Here is a 23,723-nt window from a genome sequence, read left to right as displayed (position 1 = left end):
TTTTAAATTGCGTTAATGCTGCATGAAGGCATAACATCAGCATATAGCCATGGTCGTCCAGAAACTTTGGTTAAATATAGCCCTGAGTTCTACTAGTGGTTTTCTTCCATTTGATTTCACCAAACTTTTAAGTGATCACCCATCACCATCTAACAGGACTGTTTTAAACCCACCACATTTCCTCCTGGAAGACGCTGGTTCCCCACTGTCCTTCCAGAAGGACAATTCTTAACCCAGTTTTAGTAGTTTCTGCTTCAATCTCCTAAGATGTTTTCTCTGCAACCAATGATTTGACCCTTCTCAAACAGACCAACATCTTTTCCACCACCACCACCACCACAGGATGTGTGTTTCCACGTGGTTGTTTAACCCTTCATGGGGCGAGGAAACATATTTGGTAATTTCATCTGATTTTCCAACTCAGTCAGTTTTAGAAGCATGTTGTTTTCATTCAGCCAATCAGAGAAGATCAAGGAAACATTGTCAGATCTAATCAGGGTCTGATGTGGTCTACAAAGGTCCACCTCTGCATGAACTCTGAGCACAACTGATTTATTGGATACCATGAAGAAGTAGAGGGGGTCCTAATGTTGTCTAATGTGATGATATTGAGTGTCTGAATCAGCTCTGATGTTCTAATGCTCTAAATACATGTTTACATTAGTTTACTACTTAAGGATGAAGAACCAGGGATATAGTAAATTAATCTGTAATTAAACAAAACAAAACAATAATAATAATAATAAAAAAAATTGGTATATTTTATAAAACTAAGAACACACTAATTTAGTTGAATTTAAGATGGCACAGATAATGCACAAGGTACACAATTATTTGCTTTGCCAAAGTACAGGTTGAAGTGTGCTTTCAAAGAACCTAAAACAAGAACTAATATTAACCCACGGTGTGTTTCTGTTTGAGGAGTTAACCAGTGGAATGGTTACAATGAAGAAAGTCAAGGATTCAAGGACTTTTATTTATCATCCATAACCACACAGACGCGTGAGGTGGAATGAAATTATATTTTATAATTTATAATTATATTATATTATATCATATTATATTATGTAGGTACTAAATAAAAAATAGTACAGATGTAAACAAAACAGTATAGATGTAAATGAAACCAGTGCAAATAAATGTAAATGTGTAGTTTATCTTGTTTATACAAGAATATAGAAATCAGCTCTGAAAAAAAAGGATTTGATTTTTCAAGATGAAAGCTGAATGTCTGCTGATCTAGAGGGTTAAATGCTAATTGAATAAACTAAGCTGAACTCAAAAAAGAAAAACAACATTAATAATGAAATTTGGAAATATGTTTCAAAAATAAAACAGTCATGACCTACAATAACACTCCAGGGTTGAAATTAAGAACTTCGACTCCTCATTGCATCAGTTGCAGTCAAATAACTCGTTTCCAGCTGAAAGATGCTGTAATTATCTAATAGGAGGCTCCTATCTATTTGCTTAGTTAAACCCAGACACACGCACACACACACACAAACACACAAGCGTGGAAGATGATATTTGCTGTGATCTCGCGAGAGAATGTGTTGTCCCCATGTTTACAGGCGGTATTTATTAGGAGCAGTCTCCCCCTATCGTCGCAGCTGTACGGTCCGGAGGAGCGACTATTTGGTCCAGTCTGCTGGGAGGAGACCCGGAGGAGACACTAGCGACAGCACCTCGACGCCTCCTCTTTTCCTAAGGGGGAGGAAACATTTTTTAATTAATTATATATTTATTATTATTTTCACTACTATCATAATTTGTGCCGTGTCTCCTTTCGCTTTGCGCGAATGTCCAGGCGGAGCGAGCACAAGGGAAAAGAAAAATAAGCCGTCTTCTTCTTCCCTCCTTCCCCTTCTTCCCCAGCAAGAGAGTCGTCGTCTCGGGCTTTTCTTCGCACGAGTATCCGGGTAAGGACGGCAAACCAAACACTGGCGCACAATATCTGCCTCCACCTGAGAATGTTCGAGCGTTATACACGGATACGCAGCTGTTGTAAATTAATTAATTAATTAATTGATGCAAAAAAATAAATAAATAAATACAAATGCACGTAACGCAGAAGACAATTTGGTCTTAACGTTTTATTTATTTTTTTTATTACGATTTTCATTATTATTTATTTTTCTCACCATGCCTGTGTTGAAAATGACGAACGCGGACTCGTGCACTTCACGCATTAATTTTACCGAAGCCTTGTTTATCTCGTGCACGGTCACTGATTGATGTTTAATTAATCGTTGAGAGGTCGCCATGGTTACGGACCCTCTGTCTCTGTCACCTGGTGCCCCGCGGAACTGAACCTTCCACGCGGCTGCCTTGCTTATGAGCACAGTAGAATAAAGGCTCATTCATAGTACTGTAGACGAGGTGGCCTACGTATGTAGCCTACGCCGGTGCATCATCATTTTATACTTGTACCTCGTCAGTCTGGCTCCCTCTGTAAGGATCCGTGTATATTTTATTAGATATTAGATTTTCCTTTCAGAAAACTTTATTTTTTTGAAAAAAACAGCATTTCATTTTAAAAATTCAAAAATGAAATGAAACGAAATTCAAGGCATTTTTCATATTGTGCGACCGAAGTTGTTGTTTTCAAAGTAAGAGCACGTATGTATGAGGATGGCGCTGTGTAACAGACGTTGATGGACATGGATCAGTTCGTTGTTTTTTGAAACACTAAAAGTTTGTCTCAGGGAAGAGGACATGACTGCAGAAAAACTAAGCTACTTCAAAATAACTACATCTAATCAGGTAATAGTTAGCTACTAGCTAACATTAACTGATATGCGTGCAGAGATTTCTGCAGATGACAAGGCTTGTTTTGCCATCGCGTCAAAAATCATGTTTCAGAGTAACGTTCAAATGACATTTTAGCCTGGGCTAGCTAGGGGAACCAGAGGTAGAAGTCGTATATTTCGGCGCTCTCGCCGTAAACCGTCCTCATACGTGCTCTTACTTTGAAAACGGCAACTTCCAGTTGCAAAATATTTTTTGAAAAATCGTCCACTTCTTTTTTTGTTTCTGTCTTCTAACGATTTTTAGTTTTTAATTGTAGATAGTTTTAGTTTCTCGACACGCGATAAAGAAAAATGCCTTGAACTTCAAATTTAATTTTTGAATTTTTAAAATGAAAATACTCTCAGAGACGGCAGCAACATGGGGAAATTTAACTTATTTTTCTTAAGGCGTTTCAGGGTTGAGCATAAAATGTTTTGTAAAACAATAGTTCTCACTAAAACGAAGGGAAACATCCGTCGCCGTTACTCACAGGTTATTATGCTGATACGTTACGTTTACGTGACCTGTGTCAATAAGGATTTTTACAATTGGAATATAATATAATAGTACAAATATTAAAATTTGAATATTTTTAAATGGATTTTATTGTGATTATGGCTGTATTGTCATATCTATTTCCGCAGTTTTGGACAAGTGGCAAGATGTTTTTTTTGGTAATAATTGTTATTTCTGGGCTTTGGGTTTGTTTTAATAGATTTTTAATAGATTCTCTCCATATTTTTTGTGGTTACAGACAACGACTGAATGAATTTCTCGCTCATGGCTGCAGGTTGTTTGCGAGCGATACATGTTCCTTATCTGCGGTGCAATCAATGCGACCGTTTTACGAGAGCTACTCATTCGTCAAACCCTGTAAATGCACGAGGCAGCCGTCAGGACAGTGACGAGAAAGCTGACTCTGCATTTTTAGTCTCTGGCTCCTACACCGCGGGTCATGCAGCTTACGTCTACGTCTGATTGAGTCTGAATTATTGTGTCGTGATTCGATCTGACTTGTACTTGTGAAGGAATTCCTTGGGACGACTTCATCCTGAATTCTTGTGCCAACGTTCTCTGTGCACCCAAACATGGAGGGATTAGCTTAGCTTGGTTTATTTTTTGGAGTGAGAGGCTGAGGCCTGATCCAAGCTAAATGGCTTTTCTTGTTTTCTCCTGGATCACATGTGCACCGTGCGCCTTGATTGAATCCAATAAATATTTCTATCATAGTTGAGACCCGTTGTCCTCATGTGTGGACATTACATTCTGCTTCATTTAGATGTGTTGTTCTCACGAGGAGACATCTGCCATGTACTGGTAGCGAAGGGTCAGTACACGTATTTATTTATTCTTTTGAACTTTTCTAGTTTGATATAAAAACGAAAATTTAACAAATTCACACGTCCTCGTATGAGCACGTTGGGATTTCATTGTTTTCAATTCTTCTTTTGCGTTAAAATAAACTGTTTTATAGTTTGGTTTTATACATTGGTGACTTAAATTGTGATATACAGTGAAATAATCCCCGTGTTCACATTATTTACTTCAAAAACAGCTCCCAGGTCAAAGATGATGCTTATTTTTTTTATACGTCTTAGGTCTTACTAATCGTCAAATACATCAAGATCTTAATCTCATCTAAAGAAATTAGATGCATTCCAAACAAATGGTTGGGTCTCAGGACGTTAATGTAGTGAGGAGAGGTTAGCTCGTACCTGGGCTCCAGAAAACTAACTCTATCTGGAAGATTTTTCTCTCCTTGTTTTAAACGCAGCTTCAGTGTTTCTTTGTTTGTTTGTTTGTTTGTTGTTGTCTGGGTGCAGCCTTGTATTGAACAATAATCTCCTATTACCTCTTAATCAAACATATACTGAGCATAATTTACAAATCTCTGTCTGATTGGCTTCATTTTCTAGATTTAAGTCCTTTTAAGTTCCCTCCAGAACTAAACCTTGACTGAAGCCTTTGTTGCCTTGGTTGCAGCAAGTTGGTCGTACTGGATGACCCAGTCTGGACTCATGTCCTGTCATTTTCTTTTAGAGTTCACTGGTAGAGTTCATTCATTCATTGGTCCATCAATAATGACCAGATGCAGCAATAACATCAGCCAATGAGAGAGAGGCCTTTAGCTGCTTAGAAGTTCCCCTGGGTTCCTCTGGTTCCTCTCCCACTATGATGGAGTGGTGTTTGTTGGTGGACCACTCCTGTGGAGGGGAACAGTCGTCTTCAATCTGTCTGACTCTCTGTGGATTATTTGTGGCTTCCAGACTCTTTACAGATGGTTTTGGAACCTTTTCCAGCCTGATGAGCAACAACAAATCTTTTTCTGAGCTCCTCAGATCAAAGCTCCTTTGTCTGTTGCCATCACACACTTCAACACAAACATGTTGAGAAGATCAGACTGAGACAAATCCTCGATTTATAGAAACTAAACGAGGAACTGAACCACCCCTCAGCCTCTTAATGTTTATCGTAAAGGAGAATTCTAATTCAGCCTGGAAATTAACTTGTGAAGTGCAACTCACAGATATGTAATATTGCCTCATTTTCCTGCATAAACAAATACCAAAGTGTAATATTTCTGTGGTTCTTTTTGGAAAGTTGTGCGGGCGCAAACGCTTTTAACCGGCGCTGCATTATATATTATATATTTTTACACTGGTTTCATCTTCCCTCCCCAGTGCTTTATCCTGAGACACATGACTTACACTCACCCCCAGTGAAACCAATCCTCCTGTGAACTTCATACACAAATTCCCCATGGCTAATTTGAGAAGTGACATACTTTCTCCTAACCCGGGCCCGAGCCTCTCCAGCCAGTGTCTCCCTCTTCATTCCGTGACGAAAATGATTGTTGTGAGACTCTGCAGCTGTCGGCGATGACACCGACGCACGGCAGTTGTCGGGGATGGCACTAAAACAATATGCCGTACGGAGGAAACCACCGAGAACGAGTCTGCAACTCAAAATCACTGGAAGCGCAGGGAATCCACCGGCGTGGTTCAGTCCAGGAGTCAAAAATAGACCTGTCAACACTTCTGAAGCTGATGAACCTGTAATTTTAATAGGATCTATTTATTTTCTGTCTATTTTTGAACAGTGGTCTGCGCAGCTTCCAGTATTATTTGCAGCCAGTTTTGGTACCATTGTGACCACCTCCATGAACACAGATAGCTGTTTTCACTGTTCTGTCATGATGTGGGAATGCAATTGCTTATTTTACTAGTGCAGTCAAAGTTTATTTTTAATCTTTAACTCCATAAACTATTTTTTCTTTTTTTTCTTTTTGGCACGCAATTAAAGGGTTGTAGTGATACACTCAACTTACAGTTTGACACGATTTTCTCACAAAATCGGAATGAGCTCGCAGACAAGTTGTGACAGAAAAAGATTCCTTTATTATTTCTTAGACAAAAAACACATTTCTGAGATGGGATGTAACTTCAAAACATAAACTATTCTATTAATGCATATTTAATATGTATATGTAATGTATATATAAATATATATATATATATGCATATAAAAAGTACAAATTACTATAAATTTTATTTCTCTAAGTAGCGTAAACTGTGCAATAATATGTCCTCTTCTTAAAAGAAACTTATATTTTATCTTAACAACAACAAAAAGAAAACGGATCTTTAAAACGAATCCCACGTAAAAAATAACTAAATGAGTAACACAAATAAACAAAATCTCTTCAAATAAGCAAACTTGAATGTGTTCCTAGTTCGGTATTTACGTGTTTTGTTTTGGGATTTTAAGATCAGCATATTTCGTCTGAATACCTGACAAAATCTAGATTACGCCCTCTGCTGTTTAAAAAGGGTATTGCGATTATTATTATTTTTTGATTTGAATCGTTACACATTTGTAGCGATTTTTAACCCTCTCACAATACATCCCTAAAACACACTCTCTATTATTATTTCCCTCAGCCAGAAATTGTGAATTTATCTATTATCAGCGTTGTGGAGAGCAAGCAGAATCTAAAGCGAAGTAAAGAGGAAAGCGTCAAAAATCTGCTCTAGTAACGTGACGTTTTGAGTGGCGGTGTTTTTGAAAGTGCTTTGAAAGATTTTCATGAACCTAACAACGTCTAAATTGTAAAACAACGAAAAGAAGAGGGCAGCAGCAAAGTCAATTACCAATCCATTCATCCCTTCTTCATCACGGATTCTCACATGGATGCGTTCACTGTCTGTTTCCTCCGTAGGAAAAACTCCACTTGTCTCGTTGCGGACGCACATGAGTTCATTTTCTTTAATAAAGCAGGGCTTCACCTCTCAAAGTAGTTCACACGGGATGTGTGCTCCATGCCATGATACAAGTTTCTGCCCAGATGAGTGGCAGCTTCTCCCCACACCAATCAGGCATAACATTATGACCACCTTCCTAATATTGTGTAGGTCTCCCTTGTGCCTCCAAAACAGTTTGGTGTCTTCTGGTGTCTGTTAAGAGGATGTTGTTAGTGGGTGAGTTAAAGGGAGGGTCCTTTATGGTGGATCATCCCACAGATGCTTGATCAGTTTGGGATCTAGTGAATTTGGAGGCCACAAGTGTCCACGAAGGTCTGGGTTATATAAATGTGCGTCGCCACGCTTTGTGATTATTTCTAAGTGATGACGGTTCCGAACGCTTACAACCTCCGATTTTGTGTTTGGCTACGAAGGCAACGACGCCCGGTGTCGTTTGTCTTCCTCCTGACGGGCCGGTGAGCCCGGTGTTTATGTTTCGCAATGTAAGGTTGTCAGAGTGACAGAATCAGCTGAGAGGAGGCAGCTGTGCATGTGTATGTGTGTGTGTGTTTATGTGTGTGTGTGTGCTCCTGTACAGCCATCTTTCTGAGGACCAGTTTGGGGGTTTTACACCATCTGAGTGAGGACATTTGGTGCAAAATGGGACCGTTGAGGGTTTGATTTTTGGGTAAAGGCCTCATTAGTTGGGATTAGGATAAGGGTCCTCACAAAGATAGCCATACAAACGTGTGTGTGTGTGTGTGTTGCATTTGTGAGTATCAAGGCTATTTGTGAGCACTGCCTCTCTCTTGTATGCGGTATAGCAAATCTATTTCCGTCGTGCCAACTTTCTCGTTGGCACACACGCACATTATCGGTGACACAAACACAACATAAATATGGTCAACGGGAATAGGGTTTTATTTTCACTACGAGGTAAAAAAAAATAAACAGGAGCTTGCCTTTGCAGCGTCCCACAGAGACCTCCCAAATGTCCAAGTATTAAACTCCGGCATGGCTCATCCATCTTACTGCCTTACCCAAACAGATGACTTCATTGCTGCGCAGAAGGGGTGTCCTGGGCATGATCTGTCGTAGTTAGGTACGCCCTAAACCACCGACCAACAACTTCTGCCTCTTCTGTTTTAGCCTAAGCTGCCAAAAATCAACCAAATATCAATAATAGCAATAAACATTCATGGATAGTGAAGTCAGTTCCACGATGAGTATTAACGCTGGTTATTTCTTCAGATTTCCTGAGGTTTGCGAATGCGAGACATAGCCGTTAACAGTGTGCAAAGTGTGAGCGCTAGCCATTAGCTAACAGTGTTTTCTCCATCTTTCTCTGCAAACTCTCTGTATGCACCGATCAGGCATAACAGTGTGGCCATCGGGAACCGGTTCCAGCTGGTTCACCTCATCGATGTCATTAGACTTCGTTCTTATCGACTCTTTTGGTGCCAAGTTTTTATGTCCCAGTTCAGACCACTTACACCACAGGTATTATCTCTTCTTCAGAAAAAAATCTGTTGTCCACACAAAGCCACAAAGGGCTGCTTTTTGTGGGGTGGGGGCGCCTGGCCTGGTCTGGTCTAGGTCTGGGTGCTGCACGTCTAAATAACATCCACATGAATGAACGCCAGGTCCAAAAGCAGGAGAACACTGAATAGACGGTTTTAAGATGGTTTTAATGTCATTTACTTCCCCCTGTCAGTGGTCATAATATTCTGGCTGATTGGTGTATGTGATGAATATATGAATTTCATCTTTAACCAAGCCTGGTGCTGAGCTACACACTCCCACAGAGTAGCACAGAAGTGAAGTGAGCCCTTCAGCTACACTCACGCGAGGTTGTGTGGAGGTGTGTGCTTGTTCACTGCAGCTTCATAAAACCCGTTACTTTTCCCCAATAACAGCCGTACACACTGATACGATGCCTCTGCCAGCCGGTCTTCCCGTAGAGCTTCCCCTTCCCTTCCCCGGTGTCCATGCTGACTCTGTGATGGGTCAGCGGCTGCACAGCGCTACAGGCAGCAACGTTGTGATGCTTTACGGTTTACTGACTGGCCGACTTCATCGTACACAGTAAAGTCCTTCCACGCGACAGCCGTGCTTAGCCATTCTTCTTCTTCCTCTTCTTCCATTTTCTGACTTTAGTCAGCCACCACCAAAAAAGAAGAAGAAAATGTCGTCTTTCTTCATTTTCATGTGGAGTTGTCGCCTTGTACCAATCTGCCAAAACCAATCTGGACGTCCCCACATGATTCAAACGTGATTATGTGACATCGATAAAAGCGAGATTGATAGCCAGTGTTTTTTGCCCCGTCGCTCCCCCCTCGAAGGTCAAGTGAATTTTATTTAATTTTATTTTCCATATAGCTCTAAATCACAAAATAACTCATTTATCTTTCCAATAGAATAGGTCTATACCGTGATCTTTTATGTATATGTATCCTAAAATAATAGCGTCAATTTCATTTTCTTTGACAAAATGATTTTTAATAATAAGTATATTCAATATTTGGTTCCGTTTTTTGTGAAAAAAATCACTTGGGCCTTCATTTTAAGAAGATGTCAATAATCTATTTATCTTACTTACACGACATTTCTGTCCCTACACATAAAACACAAAAACTGAGTTTCTTATGTACATACAGGTGTTTAACCAGGCATAAAGTATGAATATAAGACATTAACAAGCTACATATGAAGAACTAATTCATGAAGAGCTAATTTGTTGCTGTACGTATGGTTTTCTTTAAGATGTAGACTAAACTATAAAGGCTCTATAAAGGAGTCCTTTGCTACAGATTGTCGCCTCCATCTTGATATCCACTACTTCCTGTCTGTCTCCACCGACATAGCTAAGTGCATAGGATCCCAAAGACAAAGTTTTAATATATGGTTTCAGTCAGAAAATGTAATTATTGCATCGTCTGACAGAATGTTTGAATCTACGGTGATGATACTTTGACCTAGGGCTGGGTGGTGTACCGGTACATACTGTTTTTTTTTTTTGTTATGATATGAATTTTTAGTATAAAATTTAATTACACAGCAAAATACCATAATATACCATCAGAACTTTGAAAAATACCATGATATATATTTTTGGTCCTACCGCCCGGCCCTACTTTGACCTCGTCTTCTTATCCCCGTCCTCATCTGATTTCTCCCTCCCCCCTTTTTCAGTTTCTTCTTCATCACTCTCCTTCACCATAATCAAATTACTTTCTCTATCTCTGTCTTTCCACAGATCTGAGGGGAAGCAGAGCAGAAAACTGCCCTCCCTAATTGGAGACAGAATCCCAACCACAGCTCCAGCCACACAGACTGTCGTTGTCGTCCATCATGCAGTCGCCGGTTCTTCTCCTTCTCCCCTCGCTCTTCCTCCTGTTTCTCGTCCTCCCCTCCTGCTTCTCCCAGAGCGATGCAGACCTTGTTGTTCAGACGCGCAGCGGTCAGGTTCGCGGCTTTCGTTTACCGGTGCCGGACCGCAGCTACGTCACCGCTTTCCTGGGCATCCCTTTTGGTGAGCCGCCGGTTGGGAAGCGGCGTTTCCGTCCTGCACAGCCCAAGCGTCCGTGGACGGGGGTGTATGAGGCCAAGGCCTACCCTAACGCCTGCTACCAGTTCGTGGATATGTCATACCCCGGCTTCCCAGGCACTGAGATGTGGAACCCTAACAAAGAGATGAGTGAGGACTGCCTGTACCTCAATATCTGGGTGCCCGCTTCAATGAGACCACACAACCTCACAGTCATGGTGTGGATCTACGGCGGAGGTACTTGATCAAGACTTAAGGCTATGCATGGTTCATTCTTCCATTACTGGGTCAGCATTACCTGCAGAAACATTTTAGGTTATGAAGTAAAGACAGAGCAAAGTGAGAAACCACAACCTAGAAGATATTAGAATGTGAATAACAGTACGTTTACATGCAGATGAAAAAAAAAACAACTAATTATTGCCTTAGTCCGACTTTAACTGGACAACCTAAGCTCATGTAAGTGTGTTACTCCGCCTTATATCGGAGTTCTCCTTATCCGACTAGGATTCCAAAATAATGTGAGTGGAAATCGATTTTCCCCAGTGTAGGTACCAGATCGGTTGGGGAGTATCCGGCGCTTCTAGATGACGTCAACTATGTGTTCAGCTACGTTCGGCTCAGGTTCCAAAATCACTTCCTGGTTGGACAACACGCGTTTAATATAAGAGATGGAAGAGATAGCTCGATAAAGTCTTTTATTTACAATTTTTACTTTTCCACAGAACAAAAACAAATACGATGACGGCACATTATTCATAAAAAATATAAAATAATAAAATAATTTGAGTTCAGTCCACTCATTCGTATAGTAATCGCAAAAAGATTGAATACGTTTTATCCTGAAAAAGATTAAATAATACAGCTTTTATCAATTTATCCAAAGATTAAAGGGACAAAACAAAACCAATAAGTTGCTCTGCTTCGATAACAACCGCTAACTGCTAAACTGCTAACCTGCTAACCTCTCTTCCACTTCTACCTGTTGTCCAGCCAATTATAAACGTGATGTCCCCATCCCTAACGACTATGGGCTGGATAGTCCCTGATCAGATCTGGTATCTACACTGGCATGTATACGCCTTAATTGGAGTTAAACTAAACAGAGCCGAGAACGAACCATCTGAAAGATAGCGCCATCTTATCTTATCTTTCAGGGTTCTACAGTGGCTCTTCTTCTTTGGATGTGTACGACGGCCGTTACCTAGCTCACAGTGAGACAGTCATTGTGGTCTCCATGAATTACCGGATCGGTGCCTTTGGTTTCCTTGCTCTGCACGGCTCCAACGAGGCTCCCGGCAACGTGGGCCTGCTGGACCAGAGGATGGCGCTGCAGTGGGTGCAAGACAACATCCATTTCTTTGGCGGAAACCCCAAACAGGTTGGTTTTGCATTGTGTTAACCCAGGATGTCCCCATCAAGATTTTTTGTTGAGCATTTCCTCGTCTTTTCCTACAGTCAACTGGATTCAGACAATAAATTTTTAATTTTCATTAAGTCAAAGTCTATTTAGTGTGGAGAGAATAGTTTGTACCTTGAGTACCTTGTACTCCAGAAATGCTCTAGTCATAAACTCCTTAACCCTCACTGGAAGATTTTCTCCAGGAAACTTTTCTCTTCTTTAAAACGTAACGTTCAGTGTTTTGCCAATCGCAGCAGATATGTTTGGTCCCATGATTTTGGTTCTTCTTTTTCTACTCTTACTTCAGTTTTTGGCAGCTAGCCACTGAAGAGAAAGAACGCTACAGAGACGTGGTTTTGGTTTAAAATAAAACTAAAAAATAAGCCCAATACCAATGAGGAAATCCCTTCTTTTACATATGATTTAAGATAAAAATGAATCTTGATCTCCATTCGTTCTCATTTTATGTGTCAAACAGGTGACTATCTTCGGCGAGAGTGCTGGTGGTGCTTCTGTAGGATTCCACCTGTTGTCTCCAGACAGCCGGCCAACCTTCACCAGGGCCATACTGCAGAGTGGGGTCCCCAACTGTCCTTGGGCCTCGGTTAGCCCCGCTGAGGCCCGTAGACGTGCCACTCTGCTGGGCAAGCTGGTTGGCTGCAACGGAGGCAACGACACCGAGCTGGTGGACTGTCTGCGTGGTAAAAGTCCAAAGGAGCTCATTGACCAGGAATGGCAGGTAATGCAGACTTCATTACAACACAGTTTCAATACAACGTCCCCATTTGAATGCATTGAAAATAATGACATAATTTAAGACTCATGGTATACTGATGTCAACTTTCGGATTTGTTCATCCTGTTCCGAGCAGGTTCTGCCATGGTCGGCCCTTTTCCGGTTTTCATTCGTGCCTGTTGTGGATGGTGAGGTTCTGCCCGACACGCCCGAGGCCATGCTCAACTCAGGCAACTTCAAAGACACTCAGATCCTCCTTGGAGTCAACCAGGACGAGGGCTCCTACTTCCTGCTCTATGGAGCGCCAGGCTTCAGCAAGGACAACGAGAGTCTCATCTCCAGGGACGACTTCCTGGAAGGTGAATTCCAACACAACATTTCTGTTCCAGGATTTGCACAAAGTAGGTTAGAGCTGTATGTGTAGTCAGCTTTGCAAAAGGAAACGCAAAGTAATTCAAAAAGTTCACAAGGCGACTGGATTTGCAGAGTTTCGAGAAAATGTTTCACCTCTTATCTGAGTAGCTTCTTCAAGTTCTGTGTTTCCATTAACAGCTAGTTGCACCAGTTCCTGATGGGTTTTACCCACTATTTAAACCTCCACTTCCTACCAGTCACTTAGAACTGAAGAAGGCCTTTTGGATTACCATGACCTGGATGACTGAGAACCTTCACAGACAAATAAACAGTTTGAAAAATGGACTATACATTGCTCTCACAGTCCTAAAAGCTTAGTTTTGAGTGAAACCCAGATCTGACGATTTATTCAATGCAAATCAGGAAGTAAGGCAATAGACTGTAAAATGCAAATAGAAGTTACACCCATAAAATCTAAAATAAATATTCCATCTTACCAGGTGTTAAGCTGAGCGTACCGCACGCCAATGATATTGGCCTGGAGGCAGTGGTGTTGCAGTATACCGACTGGATGGATGAGAACAACGGGATGAAAAACCGTGACGCCATGGACGACATTGTGGGCGACCACAACGTCATCTGCCCTCTGGCCCACTTCGCTCGTGCCTACGCTCAACACAATGCCCACAAGGCTAACGTGGGAGGACCTGGCTTTGGGGTGATCAACAGTGGAGGAAACATGCAAGGTACCATAGCGGTTGTATGTTTCATTTCACACTTGATTTGTATGTATAAGTAACACTTCTTCACTTCATTTAAAAGTTTTGCATTTATTCCTGGATTTAAAAAAAAAAAAAAATTTGTACTATGAGCTCTATGTCCATTTCTTGAATGCATAGAGTTGGATAATCACCTGGGAGGCAACAATTCAGCTTCCAAACATATCTTAAGGCATTTAGAGATAACTCAGGATGTCGCCACCAAGACCAGATCCAATAAGTTGGAACCACTGTTGCTTCCTTGAGTATAAAACTCATATTTTACACTAAGAATGTCAACATACATTTCACAGTTGAAAACAAAACACGAGAATATTTCTCTCTTCTACAAATGCAAAACTAGTAAAACGGGATGCATCATCGTTATATATATTTTCCCCCATATTTTGCTCCTTAAAGGGGGGATCTACCTCTACCTTTTCGACCACCGGGCATCCAACCTGGCCTGGCCTGAGTGGATGGGTGTGATCCACGGCTACGAGATAGAGTTCGTCTTCGGCCTTCCTCTGAAAAGGGATCTCAACTACACCCAAGAAGAAGAGAAACTGAGCCGACGCATGATGAAGTACTGGGCTAACTTTGCAAGGACTGGGTGAGACATGAAAGGATTTGCAACTTAAATCGGTTAAATGCACCCAACTAAAGAACCAAATGTCCTGCCTCCATATGTTCAATACAGGGATGCACTTAAATAGCTGAGGAAGAACGTCCCATGAAGCAAGAGTTTGGAGACAATTCAATGTGGATGTGATGCTTTTGGAATAATCAGGATCGTTATTTAAGCATAACTAACCTCAGCTGTGTTGCAGAGCCAACCACTATCTACCCTCTCCTCCCGTTGCCTTCGTCTTTCTGTGTCTTGTGGTCTTGTTTATCTGTCCATCTGCAGAGCTTCTTTGTGTCTGTGGTACCTCACATATGCAGTGTAGGCCAAAATAACACAGTGTTTCCAATACAATGTTAATACTATGGCAGCCCACCGGGGTGTCATAACCAACCACAGATATTTTTACATGTTTCAAACAACGTTGTGCTTGCATTGTTTCCTACTGCTCCCGAAAGCATCTCTCCCACCCTCCCCTTCCCAAAACGCCCCCCCTCCGACCCTCCACACCTGCTCTGTTCTGAATTTAACCTGACAACCAGACAACTCACGTAGCATGAGAAGCTATTTGTGTTGTTCACTAAAAATAATAATAATAATAATAATAATAATAATAAACGTTAGAGACACTTTTTAAAACCTGGTGTTTGGGCTTTTGATCTTTTTATACCATAAAGACAATCATTTAAAAATTAATTTAGTCAAAACCCAAAGGAAATGACTCCAGACGTAAATGTGAGCTAGCTAGCAATGTCAACAGTTTACTATGAATTAAAGTTATTCACTGATTTAACGACATTAATGACACAGTAGTTTAAAGAAAGAACGATACAAAACCCACGCTCTTATTCTATGCGCCATATGGTGTAGAAATAGTTTTAAATAGCTTGGATAGCATCATGGGATCCCATGCTAGGGTCTCATGAAATTTTGTAGGAAACATATTTTTCTTATTTTGACTATACAATATTTTTTTTTCCAGAATAACTACAACTTTCATAATCCGGCAAGTATTTGCAATTTGCTGCACGTTAAATTTTCACTTGGAGAGACGCGGGAGAAATTACTGTAATGACACCATGTAGACTGTAAAGTTTAAAACTATTCACCAGAGATACACGAAGTTGGAGGGGGTGTAGTGATGCCCGCCTCCACAAAAGGAACTAATTTCTCTGTACATACCAAGAGAACAACAAGCTTTAGAGCTGGATTGGTTTGGACTAAATAAATAAATCTGAATAAATAAATGAGCAGCTTTTAAACTGTGTTAACAACGAAATCTACTAAATCAAAATTCTTCATTATTCATAATAAATCTGTACAAGGAATTTCCTCTCTGCTCTATAAAGTAGACATTTTTAAAAGCAAGCTAAAGACCTACATTTTTAGTTATTTATTGAATGTTATTCATTTTATCATTGTATCTGTTTGGTGTGGCTTTTAACTAACTTAAACTTGTTTTATTATTTTTACCTTTTTAGTATGTCTTTTAACTGAATTTAATTCATTTTATCATTTTAACTTTTTAGTCTGGCTTTTAACTAAGTTTAAATTATTTTATTATGGCTTTCCACTGACTTTAACTTCTTTTATTATTTTTTACATTTTCAGTCTGGTTATTAATTGAATTTTATGTTTTTACTTTAAGTTATTTTTTTTATCTCTTTAGTATGGCTTTTAATTGAATTTCAGTCATTTTATTATTTTTGTAAAGCACTTTGGGTTCATCTTTCATATGAACAGTGCTCTATAAATAAAGTTTTATTGATTGATTGATAAAATACATCCACACAGGGATTTATTAAGCCTTAATACCAATCTCCTGATACAGACGTCCCTTCTTAGTAAAAACCTACTACTCCTGGTTTGAACCTTGTACTATAATGATCCGAGGGAAATACTTCAGAGAAAGTTCCCATGGAGTGCAGAGACAATGTTATCAGTCACTTTTGTTCCATAGTAATATCCCTTCTTGCTCTTTCTCTGTCTCCTCTACCGCTGCCTGACAGAAATCCCAATGAAGGGCTGGGGGATAGGGGGAAACGCTGGCCCCAGTTCACTCTCAGCGAGCAGAAGCACGTAGGACTCAACACTGAACCGCTGAAGATCCACAAAGGCCTGAGGAACCAGATGTGTGCTTTCTGGAATCGCTTCCTGCCACGTCTCCTCAACATCACCGGTGAGTTCCAGCTCTGATCGGGACGTGTGTCCGACACACAGCGTAGCTGAAAGTGTTCCTGAAAGGCTTTTACGAGTAAATTCTCCAACACAGAAGATACAAATTAAGGCACAGTAAAAGAGAAAATATTTAAGAATAAACATAAAAGGTTTATTTCAGGACTGACATGGCTTCATCTTTAGTATTTCACTTTCACACCTAGGGTTAGGATTTAGGGTTAGGACTTAGGGTTAGAGTTAGGACTTAGGGTTAGGATTCAGGAGCTATGGTTAGTACCTAGGGTTAGGCCTTAGGGTTAGTACCTAGGGTTAGGCGTTAGGGCTAGGATTTAGGGTTAGGGCTTAGGGTTAGTACCCAGGGTTAGGCCTTAGGGTTTGTAGTTAGGGTTAGTACCTAGGGTTAGGTTTCAGGGTTTGTAGTTAAGGTTAGGCCTTAGGGTTAGTACCTAGGGTTAGGCCTTAGGGTTAGTACCTAGGGTTAGGCCTTAGTGTTTGTCGTTAGGGTTAGGCCTTAGGGTTGGTACCTAGGGTTAGGCCTAAGGGTTTGTAGTTAGGTTAGTACCTAGGGTTAGGCCTTAGGGTTAGTACCTAGGGTTAGGCCTTAGTGTTTGTCGTTAGGGTTAGGCCTTAGGGTTTGTAGTTAGGGTTAGGCCTTAGGGTTAGTTCTTAGGGTTAGTACCTAGGGTTAGGCCTTAGGGTTTGTAGTTAGGGTTAGGCCTTAGGGTTAGTACCTAGGGTTAGGCTTTAGGGCTAGGGTTAGGGTTAGGAGGCGTCCATGTTGTTACTATCACATGATCAGAGAGTAGTTGACTTAAACTTGTTTCACACTCTGCAAGAAGCAAGAAGTTTGTTTTCATTTTTCGGGCTTCAAAAACAAAATGTTGGATACGCATCAACCCGGCAGAACTTTTCTTTGTCTCGTGGGTCATCCAGTTACTGTTCTGTGATTGGTCAGAAATTGGAAGTGGGCGTGGGTAACGCAGATACTATCAGGTAATGCTAAAGGAGATCTTCTTGCTGGGTGCCGTTGAATTCTGAATGAATGCCGTGATCTGACGGACACATCATTTTATGATTACACTGCTAATTTTTATTTTACTAATTTAATCTAATTTAATTTTATCTTTTATGTATCTTTCTTGTGATTTTGTGAGTGTTTACCTTTATTTGCAACGAAGCTATGATGGTCCCTCATGGATCATTAAAGTCTGTCTAAGTCTATGTCTATAACAACAAGTGTGTCTTATTGGAAAATAATTAGAAAACTGCCTTTCTTCATCTCCTGCATCTCCCACAATTCTTAGTGAGTGTGACATATGCTGCAGTGGGAGGGGCTTACGGGGACATCCCCGGGAGTTCAACACTTTAGTTTTTTATGAAGAATAAATGAACTCGAACTTCTTGTGGAGTATGTAACAAGCATTAAAGCATCCAAAATGAGTTAACAAAGGGCAAGTGGACTTTTAGAGTTAGGGTTAACCCCCGTGAGGTTTAAATAGGAAACTCTGTTAGTAAAACCTCTCAAATATCTTAAGCTAAATCATTTTTATGCTCTCATGAGGTGGTTTTTCAGATGTAGGAAATGGTTTAAAACATAAGTAGTAAAAAGCGGACCATGGGATACAACTAGAACTAAAAAAGTGAAACTGGAGAAACGTTCTCTAAACAGAGGAGGTGGACTGAGATATAATCTGCCATCAGTTTACAATACAGTCTTAATTACTGCCCCCAACAAGTTTCAACACCGTCCACACCTTGAGACCAGAGCGTATGACTGACAATGGCTTCATCAGAGCACCATTCATCACCTGAGTTATCTACGTTCCAGTTACAGAAGGTAGAAAACTAAATGGTGGCGTCCATGAAAACTCTAGCCTAGTCTGAATATAACTCGGTGTGTTGAATGTTTACATTTTTTGAGTGAAAATTGAATGAAATTAAAGTTGTTTTTTTTTCAAAAACTATAATAACTATAATATTAAACAAAATTTAGGCTATTTAAGTAACATAAATTGTAAATGGAACAGATAACTTGAACCAACTTATAAGTTAATTATTTACAGTGTCTACAAGACCATCTTAGGCAGAAATTTATTAAAAAAAAAAGTTTTAAACAGTTTGGCACGATGATGTTTGGCTCATTTTTGTTTTTTACCAGGCTAGTGTTTTTAGCTGTTGTTAGCCTGACATGGGCTTGTAGTTCCCATATAACAAACTTAAATTACTGTCTGTATATGTAAGTCTGTATGACTGATTTAATGCAATCAGTGGTGCTAATAAACAGAATATTACAGGAGCTTCTAACTACTGTTTACGCACGGGGCGGCCATCTTGGAAACTCAACTCGGGGGTAGTGAGGATCCTACAACTATCTGAGTAGAAAATACGACTTCTGGGATCGTTCCAGTTAAAAATTCCCACTGGGGAACTAAGAAATTCTAAGGACAAATGGGACACACCATGAGTCAAGCAAGTTTCTGATGAGTTTAAGCCACAAAGTTTTCTGATTTACACCTCAACTTCCCACCAGTCGCTCAGAACTGGAGAAGCTACTCGGATTAAAACGTCTTCTAGAAACTCTACAAGTCCAGTGGACTTTATTTATTTTGGGTATAACCCATGACCTGGATGACTGAGAACCTTCACAGGCTTTAAAGCAGTGGTTGGATGTCATAACACAAGTTAATTTGTCACGCAAAAGCCTAAATGCTCATTTAAATTCCTGAATCTGAAATACTCAAAACGAAATGTGAATATAAATAGAATACATAGACATGGAACTTAGACCTATTTGGCAATGAACCTACTACACAGACAGAAAATAGAAGAGACCCTCCCCACCCTCCCCCCCAATACCCCACTCTACCCCTCTACCCAACCCACTCCCCATTGCATCTGTCTTCACACCAGCTCGTTTTACCTCAGATCCTCCCTCTTGAAGCTTAGAACCAGCTGCTGACCGTTCTTTCCACCGTGTCTCTCCTCAGACAACATAGACGAGGCGGAGCGCCAGTGGAAGGTGGAGTTCCACCGCTGGTCTTCCTACATGATGCACTGGAAGAGTCAGTTCGACCACTACAGCAAGCAGGAGCGCTGCACCGACATGTGAGAAGGAAACGAAAACGAAACGAAAAGAAAGGAAACGACGAGGCCCTTTTCCTCCCTAGTCCCTCTGTGAACTTCCTTCATATGTTTTTCTGTGAAACAACAACAACAACACGCTCCAACAGGCTCCTCTTTGTCTTTGTTATTTATACTATTTATTTATTTTATTTCTGGGTTTGTCTGTAGAAAGTGACGGACTATGGAGGAAACTTGGAGAACCTGTAAGCGAGTGTCATTACCTCTGAAATGTGTGTGTGTGCATACGAGTGGAGCTTCCCCCGGGTTTCAGACCTGGACACCGTGCCGCTGCTCATGTACCGTGAAAATCAAACCACTCGTCTCCGTGCTCATCGTGTGTGTATTTATGTTTTTGTTAAAGCCTTTTAGCCCCACCCTAGTTTTTGCTTGTTTTTTTTTGTTTTTTTGTTTTATGACCACTACTGCCTTTATTTCTATTTTATTTCTTTTCTACGACTCATAAAAACCTCTGTATCATAGCTCCGGTTTTGCTAACTTTCAGCTCGACGTTACGACGCTATTTCTTTTAAACATGCTCCCATCTTCAGCTCCTCGCCTCCATTTTCTATACCCCCACCCTTTCCTCCTACCCTTTACTCTTCCTCTCCAATCATCCTCCTCTTCCTCCTCGGACGTCTTTTCTTTCCTTTTTACCGCCCCTCCTTCACGTGTATCCTCCTCATCTTCTTTCCTCATCTCACTCTCAGTTGCATCACTCCTCCTCCTCCTCCTCCCATGTTCTCTGCATCCCCCTTCCCTCCCCTCCACTCCCTCCGTCCTCTGCCTTTCTTGTTAGTCTAATGGAGGCAAAGTAATTGACTCAGTGGCCGGGTAATGTGACAGAACGCTGGCTCAGCCTCTGGCTCACGGGTGGTTGAAAAATGGAGGCGAGGAGGAGGAGGAGGAGGAGGAGGAGGAGGAGGTGGAGGAGGAGATGGATGCTCACTTATATAACTGCAGGAACTGTACTCACACTGGAACAGAATCAGGCGCATCCATGGCTGAACCAGACGTTAGAGGAGGGCCCCATCAGTATTAGTCGACAAACCCAGATGGAATTTACATCTGTCGCGACAGTTTGATTGTGAAAGAAAATCCCAGAGCTTCAGATTTGGACTAACGGGACGAACTCGTAGCCTCAGCGGCCTCTCGGTGTGCTGACGTTTAGATTTGCAGAACTTTAACCTCCTGAGAGCCCAAGCATTTGTTAATTTGGGATTAGTAGGACCTAAGAAGTATTAAAAAATAAAATAAATATCATGGGTTTTTTAAATTAATTATGTGAACACAGAGATTATTTCACTGTATATTCCAATTTAAGTCACCAATGTGCAAAACCAAACTATAAAACTGTTTATTTTAATGCAAAAGAAGAATCGGAAACTAGGAAATCCCAACGTCCTCAAACGACTATGTGGGAATTTGTTAAGTTTTCATGTCTATCAAATTAGAAAAGTTAATTAGCATAAATAAACAAGTGTATTGACCCTTTGCTACCAGTACATGAAAGACAAAAGTGTCTCCTTATGAGGACAACCGACCTAAATAAGGCCGAATAAGCTGCAACAAACCTGAAACGTAACGTCCCCATATGAGGACGATGGGTCTTGGGAGGTTAAAAAACAAACAAACAAAAAAACTCATTACCTCATTTTGGTCTGGTTTGGACTATTTATTTATTCTTTCATTTATTTATTTTCTCTATTTGTCTGACACAACCCTTTACGAAGAATTCACCTGTGTGTTTTATTGTGCGACCTCCGCGTAGCATACACTGAAGAATTTATGGATAATGCATGTACACTCATCTAGTTCAGTGCATTCTATGTGTAAAAATACACACACACATACACACACATATATATACATGCACATATACGTACATATATATAATATATATATAATATATATATATATAATCCTGCAGAATTTGAGGGGCCTCTTTTGTGGACATTACCACTTCACCTTATGTGTGTAGTTGTGCATCTTTTGTCTGTGTCTGCTGCCATTTAATATCACTATATATGTGTGTGTTTTTTTGTTGTTTTTTTTTTTTTTTTTAATTTTTTTTTATTTGAGTGTACTGAAAGGGACCTGGAGAAAACCGGCTCACGTCAAAAGAAATCCGTTCGCATGTCAAGTTTCTATTTATGGCTCAGAGTTGTGTAGTCTAGCTTCAAAGACGACTAAAAATAAAATTATATATATATAAAACAAAACAAACAAACAAAAAAAAAAAACAGGAAGTGTACCTCATGTCTAAAAGGTGAAAGGCTCCTATAGGAGACCCTGCTTAACCCCCCAAGGGCCCAGCCTTCCTAATCCAACCCCTCACGCATGCCCCCCCTCCCATACCCTCCCATCTCTACTCAACTCTACTGGACTGTTATTTTCAGTAAAAAAATTTGTACTTTACAGCAAAACTACTATGAAAGTCATTTATGTATCTCTAATGTTAGGTATGTTTGATGTTAGCAATAACTTAAATCAGCAAAGATATGAATATATTTGATATTTAAATGAAAATATAATGTGATAAAACGGCAACAGTGATGAATAGGGGATTTGTTTTAAAAGCAATATTGAGTAAATATATATATCTATATACCTATAGATACATATATATAATATAATATATATAAATATATATATAATTAGGTTTTTTTTTTGTTTGCTTTTATTTATTTATTTTTGCGTGTGTGTGTTTATTTGACTTGGTTTAAGTCCTCTGCCTCAGTGTTGTTTGTTCCAGTCACTGGTGTTGTATACGTGCTGAAGGCTTCTAGCTTCCCAGTATGTCTGTATATGTTGAATGCTGACTCGGTTAAGCTACAGCAACACAAATAAAGAAATCCCGCTGCTTCTGTCCAGTCACTGCCGTCACTCTCTGGGACCTGTCGGCTCTGTTTAAACGCATTTAACTGTAAAAGCTTAATTAAAATGTGGACCATCCGACGCCAAACGTCTGGGAGGGGAGACGCAGCGGAGGTGAGACATCATTCAGGCTTTCAACGGGCTACTAGAGACAACACAAGAAGAGTTGCTGTTTGTGCAGTTATTTCATATTAAAATCAGACTAGTGAGGGAAAAAAGGGAGTGGTTCACCAACAAACATCACCCCATAATAGTGTGAGAGGTCCCAGAGGAACCCAGGGGAACTTGTAAGCAGCTAAAGGCCTCTCTCTCATTGGCTGATGCTATTGTTGATGAATCCACCCAACAACCAAAGACACTGCTTTCTGTCCACAAAGAACATTTGGGACAATGTTTAGTGGACAGAGTAGAATAGTTTGGTTTAAATGTTTCTAGGGATGTCTCACAATATCGGCCGATATTAGCCTATTTTTGTAATATCGGTTCATATCGTTATCGGTTTTACAACCGATAATGAAAACATCACATGTTGTGCTGCTGCTGCTTGTGGGGTCCTGAGACATTTACCGGCGTGCGATTGATGACCTTATCAAACCGCACCCAGAGCCAAACAACAACAGAGTGTAGCTAGTGTGGCTAACAGGTTGCTTGCTACCTAAAGTTAGTCTGGGCGAATAAAAACACACCTGCATATATCGGTATATCATATCGGTTGATATCGGAATCGGAAATTAAGAATTTCGACAATATCGGATATCGGCAAAAAGGCAATATCGGACATCCCTTAATGTTTCAGCGTCGTCATGTTCCAGCATCAGAACCTCATCCCTCCGTGAAACATGGGGGCGCTAGAGTCCTGGTTTGAGTCTGTTCTGCTGCATCTGGTCATTATTGATGGACCAATGAATGAATGAACTCTACCAGTGAACTCTAAAAGAAAATGACAGGACATGAGTCCATGAGATGAATGAGAGGAGAGACTGGAGGGAGGAAGGACACAGAGTGATGCATCAAGACAGTGAGTCCAAGAACACCAGTGGTTCTCCAATAGAACGTTTAAAGAAGAACCAGATGAATGTTTAGGAACATTTCA

General features: G+C 40.5%; 1 protein-coding gene across 1 annotated transcript; it reads left to right on the top strand.

The window, feature by feature from the left end:
- The first annotated feature begins 1,572 nt into the window (after positions 1-1,572).
- Positions 1,573-22,630, top strand: ache (acetylcholinesterase). Its single transcript, XM_047594281.1, has 9 exons — positions 1,573-1,922; positions 10,291-10,818; positions 11,739-11,962; positions 12,462-12,722; positions 12,855-13,077; positions 13,573-13,818; positions 14,251-14,443; positions 16,465-16,634; positions 19,621-22,630. Exons 2-9 carry the CDS (start codon positions 10,386-10,388, stop codon positions 19,740-19,742), a joined length of 1,872 nt encoding a protein of 623 aa, XP_047450237.1. The 5' UTR covers positions 1,573-1,922; positions 10,291-10,385; the 3' UTR covers positions 19,743-22,630.
- Positions 22,631-23,723: the final 1,093 nt, after the last annotated feature.

The sequence above is a fragment of the Mugil cephalus genome, chromosome 1, assembly GCF_022458985.1.
Source record: "Mugil cephalus isolate CIBA_MC_2020 chromosome 1, CIBA_Mcephalus_1.1, whole genome shotgun sequence".
NCBI classification, from domain to species: domain Eukaryota; kingdom Metazoa; phylum Chordata; class Actinopteri; order Mugiliformes; family Mugilidae; genus Mugil; species Mugil cephalus.
This window is presented reverse-complemented; position numbering and strand designations above follow the sequence as displayed.